This window comes from Aythya marila (genome assembly GCF_965140915.1).
Source record: "Aythya marila genome assembly, chromosome: 3".
Classification (NCBI taxonomy): Eukaryota; Metazoa; Chordata; class Aves; order Anseriformes; family Anatidae; genus Aythya; species Aythya marila.
The window spans coordinates 31,512,531-31,523,296 of record NC_139044.1 but is presented as its reverse complement, the minus strand read 5'-3'; the positions used below and the strand labels follow the sequence as shown (position 1 = coordinate 31,523,296).

The 10,766-nt window shown below is 39.9% G+C and overlaps 1 protein-coding gene across 1 annotated transcript in view; it reads right to left on the bottom strand.

The window, feature by feature from the left end:
* Positions 1–2,196: 2,196 nt before the first annotated feature.
* LOC309877215 (visual pigment-like receptor peropsin) overlaps positions 2,197–10,766 on the bottom strand; it is a gene marked incomplete at both ends in the record, with an annotated part of 29,671 nt that continues 21,101 nt past the window's right edge. The window contains 4 exons of the mRNA XM_082758442.1: positions 2,197–2,634; positions 3,299–3,522; positions 6,764–6,868; positions 8,932–9,031. Coding sequence (XP_082614568.1) covers positions 2,197–2,634; positions 3,299–3,522; positions 6,764–6,868; positions 8,932–9,031 — 867 coding nt within the window. The remainder of the gene's footprint in view (positions 2,635–3,298; positions 3,523–6,763; positions 6,869–8,931; positions 9,032–10,766) is intronic.

Sequence of the window (10,766 nt, the reverse complement as noted above, 5' to 3'; positions counted from 1 at the left end):
GCACAGGTTGGTGCCTGCAAAGGCATCTATCCTCTTTTCCCCTGAGTAACCAGCAAAACCAGATGTTCTGCTCTACAGACAATGCAGTCTCATGGTACTACCCTCTATCCACAAAGCACGGTAGCCTTAGGAATGGCAGGAGGGAGGTGTGCGCAGCCCAGTCATAGCTTTTGCTGTGTTAGCGGTTTCTAGTTGTGTTCCAGCAGGTATGTATCCTTCAGCTGCTCCTCTGCCTCTCTCCCTCTTATCTCGCTGTTCTGTTCATGTTCTGGTTCATTTTAACTACTCTCTCATCTCTGTCTCACTGCTGTGTACATGTGCAATAGCATATGAACTAGCAGAGATTTTGGCTGGCACGCTGATGGAGTGGGAAGGGGCGCAGACTCCTGGAAAAGGCCTTGTTGCTCTGCTGCCCCCCCTTGCAATTTTCCCATCTTTCTGCATCAAAGTCTGGATCCCACCGATCATTGGCATTGTTACAGTGCAGTGGGGCAAGTACTTTCCCTAAACATCCATGAGTTAGTGTAAATGCAAACTAAATGCCAGCCTGGCATCAAGCCATATCTGATGGGGACATATGTCCTGCCTCCCTGCGGGGACACCTGGGTGCATGCAGCAGTGGCAAGGCCTCGTCCAGCAGTGCTGCTAACGTAGGTTTTGGGTTAGGCCTAGAAGCTTTCAAAACTGCGTGGCAGCTTTGGCTAGCCCAGCCTGGCTTCATCCAGCTGGGACAGGGTTTGGCCCTAAATGGCTTCGTCTGTTTCGGCAGTTACAGCATGCACTTTTATCTGGAAGTCAACAGTTTACTTATTTGCTTTTAATTATTTATGGTAATGAAGTAGCACCCATGTTTCAATTTTCCACAAAGACGAATATTCTTGTAGTTAGATCTGTGGCCATGAAAGAAAACAGTTCCTGACTGTTGCTTATAATGTTTATTTGTTTTTAACTTCAAAACGCAGGTGATTTTCTCAAAACAAATAGAGTAATGGAGGAAATTAAGGTGGGCTCTCTTTGCTTTTCCAAATGTGTTTCTTGGGAAAGTTACAAACTTGTGCAAAACAACTGCATTTTAGCATACCTGGATGGTGAAAGATTCCATAAAGTCATAAATATCAGTGAGCCTGGCAACAAATGGTTTTGTTCCCCTCCACTCCCCTTGCTTAGCATGCAAATGTCACTGAATAAACCCCCAAAATTTCCAGGGCTAATGCATAGTAATTAGCTGTGTACTCAGAGACTTCTATAAAAATGTGTAAAATGGGGAATTAGGACCATATACCTCCTCACTTCCATGTTGAAAAATAAACTTGATGGAATAATTGGATACTATAGTATCTGATAACCTTGCTGCTGATTTAATTCTACAATTTTGCTATTTAAACCACTTAGTTGATTTATCTATTTTTTTTTTTAGGCAGGTACAAAAACTTTCTTTAGAGCAGCAGCAAAGTGTTGGATTATATTCTGTAAATAGCTCTGATGCCATACTTTGCCAATATTCTTGCAGGCTTAATGTCCTTGGTTTCATTGCCTGCATGGCATCTCTTGCTCCACCTTAATAGTCATGTAGAAAAACAATCAAGCTGGAGGCACATCAGGAAAATTAAAGCCAGCTTTTTGGCTTTAATGAATGGGCACACTACAGCCAGGCCCTGCTTACTGGGAAAGTTGGGAAAGATGGAAATAATTCTGCAAACAAACAAGGAAAAGTGTAAAGCCACTGTTGAACCTACAGTGACTACAAAATGCCGAGATCTACAGCTCTGTCTTGCATAGACAAACAGGGAGTGGTCCTCTATGGCTGAGACTGTTAAAGAGTAAAACAAACAAACAAACAAAAAAAATTTGGAAATGTAATCTCATAATTAATACAGTTTGGATGGGAACATTAGTGATCTTTTTGCTAGCTAATCCATTGTCTTCATAAGTCAGCCTTCCTTTTTTTTTGTATACATGTGAATATGGAATGTTTCTGGCACTGGGTGTGCTGCCCACATTATAACATGCTTTGTAGCATTTTGTACCTACACAGAAGGAAAATATCACTTTGTCATCTGATTTGCTTGAATTGCATAACCATCAGTGCTATAGCAAGAAACAGATGGATCGGGAGTTGGGAGATCACTCAAGCAGTGATCTGAAGAGGATCTTGCTGAACACAAAGTGGGTGAGTGCGTTAAGTGGCCACAAAACTCACAGTCTATCACATTCAATGTCAGCGTTATTAGATGGTGTATCATGAATGCCAAAATATTCTTCCCTATTTGCTGGAGGTGGAGTGTTGCTTGGACTTCCCACCCCAGAATCAGGGCTCGGTGCAGGGTGCATATCTGCTGCATACTTCTCTTCTTTCTTTGAAGGCTCTTGTTTTTGCTTGAGGTTTTTGAAACGTTTGAGCTTCACAGGGTCCTTGACTTCCTTGGCACAATGAAACAAGATGAAAATGTCCCTCCGAAACTTGGAGCTCATTCCAAAGTAGATAATGGGATTGTAGAAACTGGCAGACTTAGCAAACAAACTGGCAAGGATGCTGGTAAGGTTGGGCACAGGGTGACCGTAGGCAGACCATATAGAGATGACAGCATATGGTGACCATGCAATAATGAAGGCTGTGCAAATGACAATAGAAACCTAGAAGAAAGATGAAAAATAGCCTTAAATCTATACTGGGAGACTGCATCAGGGAAGAAATACACTGGTAATAGTAGCTTGAAAACACAGCTGGAAGGGAAACGTTCAGCTTCTACTGAAGGTATGGCTCACAGGAGTGTACAGACAAGCAAAAGTTTTGCTTTGATGGAGCCAGGTAGGCATAGAAGTTAGATACCTAATTCGGGTATGAGGTGTGCTTGAGCAATGCCTCATCTAATGGAATGAAAATAGCTACAACCCCCTGAATGTTTATCTGAACTCAGAAGACTTAGGATAGATTTAGGTCTAGGAAAAGTAATTTGAAAGTTCCCTTGTTGCTTTTTGAGCACACACACAAGTTACATCTCTGCTGAAAGAAAAGGGAATATGCCAAACAAAACTTCAGTTTTTGTGCTGTATAACCTGCTCCAGTTATATTTAAATTATTTTTCTCATGTTATGTAGGACTAATATTAGCCAACTAAGGGAGCAGGAATTTTAAACAATCCTTATGTTAACTTCACTGAGTTCAGACTTTGTCACTAAAGATTGCAGAGAAATTAAATGTGAGTGGTGGGTTTTGTTCTCTTCTGTTCTCTTCTTAATTTTTGGATAGACAGCTTTCACTGAGATGAATCCTACCCAATATGAAACCCACACTCACCCTGGTGACATCCCGCTCCATTCTCCTCTGTCTGTCTGTGGGATCGCTGAGTCCTGTTAATGCATGGCTTAGTTTGACAGTGTTGATAATTGACACATATGAGAAGACCATGACTGTCACAGGTAGGAAGAAACAGCAGATGAAAATGGAGACAATGTAGGACTTGTAGATTGTAGAGAAGTTGGCTTTTGCCCAGTCTATTTCACATGTTCCGTACATGCGATCTGGAAAACAAAAATAAGTTGGTTAGCAGTTTTAGAACATTTATCTGGTTTTGCATGATTAATATATCAATTTAGAAGCTGTATTTTTCTTCTTTTAGGCAGTAAAGAATGGAGTGCTCTTTCTGATTTAATGAGCTGTGAAACAATCTCCTACATAAACAATTTTTCAAGACTGGCTAGACCATAACAAGTTTTAATGCATATTATCATTCTGTACCATTTAGATTTCCTGTGTAGATCCATAATGCACAAACTGTTGATTTAAGATAGGAAATTATGATGCTAATTGTGGATTAACTTAGTAGGTTTGATATTCCTCTGTAGCCTGTTATTTGACAGTGTTCTATGTAGTAACTTTCTAAGACAAGCTCTATACCAGCATAACAAGCAATTGCAGGGACAATATGTCATGTGTAAGAATTCAATACTTACATAGCAAAGTAGGAAGTAAAAGTATTGAGTTTATTATTTTTTTTTTTTAAATAGAAGCAAAATGGTAATGAATGTTTTACTCTAGTGAGAGATGAAAGCAAATTGATACAGCTGATCAAAATTATGGGAAGATGAAGCATATAAATACAGATGATATGCTGTTAATGGAAAGGATATAATTTGCAAATGTGTTCTTACACAAAACTTGAATTTTATGTCATTAAGGATTTTCTATATTTTGTGAGTTGTTGATTTTTGGTTTAAGGGAAGAAAGCTATTTTGTGTGTGGTTTAATATTATTATTACTATTATTGCTATTATTCCTCCCCTGACAGCCATGGCAGTAAACCAAATTATAAATAATTGAAGCATAAACCAAAATTACATAAATCAAGTATTAACAAGTCCTGGAAATACAACACAGGTGAAGCTTGCATGATTTAGCAACAGATCTCTCCCTGGCATCCAGAGATAATTCTGAAGAAAAAAATCCCTTAATTCCTCATGGGTGATAGAAGGTTTAGATAGGATGAATTAAAGGAGCAAAAGATTAAAATCACTTTCATGAGTCTCATCAAAAAGAGCTCAATATTTTTAACACCAAGAACTTTAGGTGTTGCTGTCTGGATGTGCTCAGTAATAGAATCTCCTTTGCCTTTTTAATCAGTAGATGCCAAGATACTATTCAAATAGATAACCATAGTATCTGGCTTAATTCTGAGTTTCTCATTTGTGAAAACTTCTGACTTCAAAAAAGAAAGCAGCTTCCACATGACATGAAAAGAAAATCCCTCAGTTTTTCTATGAGTCAGAATTCAGGGCTGTGTTTTTCCCTCCCTCAGCAGGGACACTGGCAAGTGGCATTTTCAAAAGTCAGTGGGGTCCTGGGGACCTCTGCAGCTGCTGTGAAGAAGTGGCAGATCAGAGGCTGTGTTACATGCTGTGGTCGGCTGGCACCCATCCTGCTCCACTGCCTGCTGCAGAACTTGCTGGACTCCCACATCTTCATGGGTGCCCTTTGTGGGATCGTGTTTGGAATCAGATAGACTGCGATTTCTGAAACTGCTGTGATTCTCAGCAGGGAGAAGCACTCACAGGAAGCTGAATCCAAATAACAAGCAGGATCCACGGGGGCACTTGGATGCCCTGACAGAGCAAAGAAGTCCCTGACTCCAAGTTAGGGCCAAAAACAGATGTCAGAAATCATTCTACAAATGAAGTATTATTAAGATTATTGGAATATGAAAACACAGCATGCCAGAAGATATACAGAAATGACAAATCTAACCTCCTCCTCAAGTCTTATGACATATCCAGAGTGCAGAAACAAGACATAAAATTAGAACAGTCATTCTGTCCCAAACAAAAGATCCACAGAGCCTAATACACTGATAAAACTGTTTGCTTTGGGATTCTTGGATTTGATTCAACAATCATAGAAATAGCTGCTTTTCTCATGTGTCCTTCAAGGGTGCAGCGATACTTCAAAGCATATGTATCTGGCTTTGGCCTTTTCCTGATATTCACCCTTGCCTTAAACCTCACCCTAGTAGTAGACCTTGGAGTCTACTGAGCCTTAGCCCCCAGTTATTGACCCCATGAGCAGGTTCTCGTGGGAAGAAATCTCTTCTCTACTTACACTGTCATTCTGCAAAGTCTTTTCAGCCACACCAGAGATCTAGGCTTTCTGATTTTTGTTTCCTGATAGTACCTTGTGCTTTCTCCCTATTTTTCCATCTCTGAGCATCATGTTTATATTTTCATAGACCTATAAACACAGCTCTATATTCTGTTTTCCAATTGGTAATCACCATTTCAAATGTACCAAGTTTTTCCTGTATGACTTTAGATTCCTTAGCTCTGAATTGTCTCTGACATGTTATTGCCCAGAAGCTCAGCACACCAAAACCCTTCTGCACATTCCCACAGTGAAGCTTTGTTCTCACTGCAAAATGAATGTTATCCAAACTAATACTGTATCCTCGGCAACTTTGTAATTTCATTTTTGCCCTTTGACTCTTTGCTACTGTTTTATGAATATGTTGAATGTTGTAGATCAAAGAGCAGATGTCTACAGGATCCATACACTTGGACAATTTCAGTCATACAATTTTAGTTGTTAGGACTTCTGTATTATTATTATTATTTGTTCCTAGAAATTTATTTTGATTTGTTTAGAGACTTAACTTGAGACAATTTGTCCACCTTTTCCCCCTAAAGAAAGTTTCTGGTGTGAGAAAATTAGCTATTGAATTACCTCAGTGTTCACTAATGAATTATTCCCCCTTGTCCCCCTTCTTTTCTTTTTTTTTTTTTTTGCTAGGGCCTTATCTTGCATCCTAATCACTTCTTGGACTGACAGACTTTCTGGCATCTTTATCATCTTTTGCTATGTTAGTTTTCGTACTTTTAAACTGTTTCACCAGATCTTTCTGGCTTGTCTTACTATAGTTTCAAGTTCAACTTGCTGGAACTTGTGTTCTTTTCTAGCTCCCTAATCTTGACAGTTTTTGAAGGATGCCTTTTGATAATTTCCTTTATCTCACTGCTTAACCATGCCAAATATTTCTGGCCCTATATTCTTTTTTTCATAGGTAATACACATTTGTGATATCTGCAAAAACAAATCTCTTTAAAGCCCATACCAAAGTAGGCACACTGTGCATATACATCATGCATGATAAATGATTTTCTTAGTTCCACTGATAATCAGTCTGGTTTATCACAAACACCAAGAAAAAAAGCTAAGTATCTTTGTTTAATTAAGTGGAGAGGTGCCAAATATGTACAACTGAAAGATAACTGTTACCTGTATAACTGCCCCAGCCAAGCAATGGAGCTGCTGACCAGAAGAAAGCTGCTATCCAGATGAGAACCAGAGCCACCGTCATACTGCTGTTGCTGATACAGTGACCTGCAATGGCATGGTTTAGTCAGAAACCTCTTAACCTCTGAAATCTAAAGCCATTATTAGAACAACAAACAATAAAGGAAACACAGCTATTTAAGAAAAGTTAAGTCAGAAATAGGTATTTATAGAAAAACTGAAATATGAAAACTGGTCTGGATTGTGTTCAAGACCACTTGTAGAGCAGTGGAACTGAACAGCTTTTTAGCAGAAGACAGTGTTTGTTGAGCACTGCAGAACTGGTAAATTCTGTGTCAGTTTTGTTTTGTGATTTTGTAAAAAGCACAAAACAATTCTATGTTGTTTTATATGAAACAAACAATAAATCCTAGGATTTTCTTACTCATTTCAAAGTTTTTGCTGTTAAAAAAGGACAAGAAATATTATCTGGTCAAACTATATTAGTCATTCAGTATAAATGATTTAATCTGTCCCACTGTTGCCATACATTGCGGTAATTTCTTTGTCTACACAGAAAGTATTTATGTGGCCACTAATCTCTGTTCTTCAAAATTTATGTAAAGTTATATTGAGTACTTGGTCAGATTTCCTGAAGAGGCAAACAAATTATGCACACCCTCAGATGAACTTGTGCTGCAGCTTTACAAAAGAGAAACATTTTAAATATGACTTCCTAATTTGCAGTGAATATAAGCTATAGAATACAGCAGAGACAAATTCGAACAGGTTGTTTTGAAAATGAACTTCAACAAATCTAAAACTTCAGCAAACTGCAGAAGAACTTTGTGGAAAAAAAAAGACCTCCCTGTAGAAGCTCTTTTCAGAGCTAATAATGCTCATGCTATTAGAAAAACAAACATATACAATGCATCCAGTGCATTTGTACATGTTTTATATGGAGATACTAGTAAGTTCCTTCTTGAAAGATGGTACAATCCAGTCATAATGAGAGCATGAAAACTTAAAATACATTATGTATGCATGGTGAAAGGAAGACTAGGGAGAATTTATAGAATATGTAGGCATAAAGAGGAGTGACAAAGTAAGGCTCCCAGTGGAGGTCAAAGTTTCAGCAGACAGAAGATCCAAGTTGAATGGCAAGGAAAGGTTTCTCCTGATCCTGTGAAAGAGAGTGTCTTGGGGGAGAGTGGTGACATAAAGAATCACAAAGGAAAAACAGTAGAGGGTGGCATGTTTATGCTCTGATGGGGTCTTCACCTCACATGTAAAGGATTTCAGACTAGATTTGAACAGTGGAGCACTCATATGCCTTTAGAGAGGCATTTATACCAAAGGTATAAATGACATATAAAGGTATAAAAGACATATAAAAGCAAACAAACAACAACATCAAAAACAGAGCACTTGGTGAAAGGTCTCTAGCACTGCAGACAGTAATGAAGAGTAGTTGCTTGAGATATTCAGGTTGCAGATACCAGGACATTGGAAGAGGAGGAATTGTGGGTGAGAAGCTGTGTCTATGATGCCTCACAGACCCAGGAGATAGGCAGGAGACAGGGTAGAGATGGGTTATGGTCAGTTCTGGGAACTGTGCCAGTAATTCTCATCTCCCGTGGTATGAAACTGTCCACTGAGGGGAAGTGGGAAGGGCACATGGGGATGCCAGGCTGCACAGAGCTGTGAACGCTGGAGGCACGATGTGCAGGCTGGGTATTCCCAGTGCCATCTAAGCAGTCCACAATGCCTGTGCTTTCTGAACCAGGGATCTTATCGAGGCTGGAAGCTCTCCTAAATATCATCTCACAGAAGATGAAAATTTGTTGGTTACAGTGATTCTGGGCAAAGATGTATGAATCACTTGAGAGCTATTTAAGCTGTACTCTAAGAAACACAGAGAATCAGCAGGTCTTGTCTTCTGCACAAGTAAATTTCAACCATGGTAACCAAAGGGTACTGCTAATAATTTAGCCTTTTTAGGGGTTAACTCTTGAAGGATTCTGTGCAAACATGTTTCTAACATACCTGACTACATTAGGCTATGGTTTCCAGTGCATCTAATTTATACTTCATAAACTGTATAACTGAAAGGAGTACAGATTTAAAACAAATTCAGTGAAGGCAGAACTGGATCTGCCTTTATTCCTTACCTCTCTCAGGATGGCAGCCTTTTATGTAGCGAGTCACACTGATCACTGTAAGGGTATTAATGCTCGCCAGGCCAAAGAGAAGTGTCAGGAAGCCATCAACCTGAAAAACAAAGCAGCACAGGGTGCTCTCTTACTGCAGTGCCGGAGGGGAAAAGAACCACAGGGATTGCTCTTGTCACTTTCATGTTAATGCTCTCGAAAATTTTTCCAGCAACCCAACTAGCAGGGAAATATAAAATGTCAGGAGGAGTCATCTTCTATAGGATCAGTGAGCAAGTAAATGTTCAAAAATTAGAAAAGTGCTCTGTCACGTACATCAGATAAACAAGAAAACACACCCTCACATCTAAGTTTCCCTGAAATGACTTGCCAAATGAAGGAGAAAAAAGATTGAACTCAAGTGAAGAAAACCCCTGAATGTGCACAAAGGGTCTGGATGCGGCCAACCCACTGAGGCAGAGTAAAAACACAAACCAACTCCATGAATTTTAGGCCAAAGAGGAAAGAACATAGGAGGTAATGGGTTCAGCTGAGCAAGAAAAACCTAGCAAAACATTAAATAAAAACATCTGACACTCAATCTTCCAAATGGATTGGGTGTCAGTGCTGGTGTTACTGACTATTTACCAATGCTGATCCTCACCTCCGGCTCCCACTGATGTCAGGTCTCAGCCACAGACGTGCAGGACAGGAACAACTCTGCTGGTGTCAACTGCGAATGTAGGAATGGAGCCACTGCTGGCTGCGGTGAAGGTGGATGCAGCCATCTGCTAGGGAACGCTATCTGACTGGGAAGTGATCCAGGCAAAATACTGAAGGCAGTCCTTTTTTTGTTGTTGTTGAAAGCTTGTGGTGATGTACCAAACCGGGCAGAGCAGAGGAGCTCTTGGAGGTGTCAGTTTTACACCAAGGGAGGCAGGAACACTGAGCAAGTGTCGCTGGACTCCGACTTGGCATTCGAGTTGTAAAATTATCGGAGGGAAGGCACATCATTATTCTAAGGGAACAAACTCCGTCTTTGTGTGAATGGGCACAATTCCCATGGAATTCAATTTATCCCAGAATCTGGGGCTTTAATCCAGGTTCAAAGCTGAGACCATGGCAGATTGTATAAATTAAATTGGGTGAAGGGTTAGGATAGGAAAGGGCGGCTTCATCGTTTTTCACTGGTGTTTTTTCTTGCCACCAACACCCTTATGCTGACTCTAAGTACTTTTTAAGGCCAATGTTTCCAGACCTATTTTAAATGCACACAATACTTGCTATTGCGACAAGCTAAATCCACCTACTCTCTCCTTACAATCAACTCATACTTGATGTATAAATGCAAACAAGGTTCACATCAGAAAACAGATGTCCTCAGCTACTTACTATAGGCTGCATTTGGCTGAATTTTACCCACTGTGTATTGTGGAGATGAGTGAAATACCTGGATACAAGCACGTGCTCTCCATTTCATCATCCCTTTTGATGCAAACAGCTGTCACTTCTCCATGTGCTCTAACAATGCTTCATATAGGCAGAAAACAGCATGGCTGAGGGCTACTGAGAAACCACACTTAAGCGTTAAGCTTAACCAATTGCTCCAGTTATTAGATTAGAAAGGAAGTAGTGTTTCAGCAGCGAGGCAAAGAAGCACTTTGAAATTAATTTTAAAGGGCTATGAGATTTAACACTTCAGTAGTAGGACAAACTTTGGAGTGTGTATCCATTAGCCCTTCTATGCTGAAACCAGGTGGGTTTTTCTGAGTTACATCACGTTATGTTTTGCTACCTGCAGGCATGACCACAGCTCTTCCATTCCCCCATTCCCTCACATCACAGCTAAGAGACAA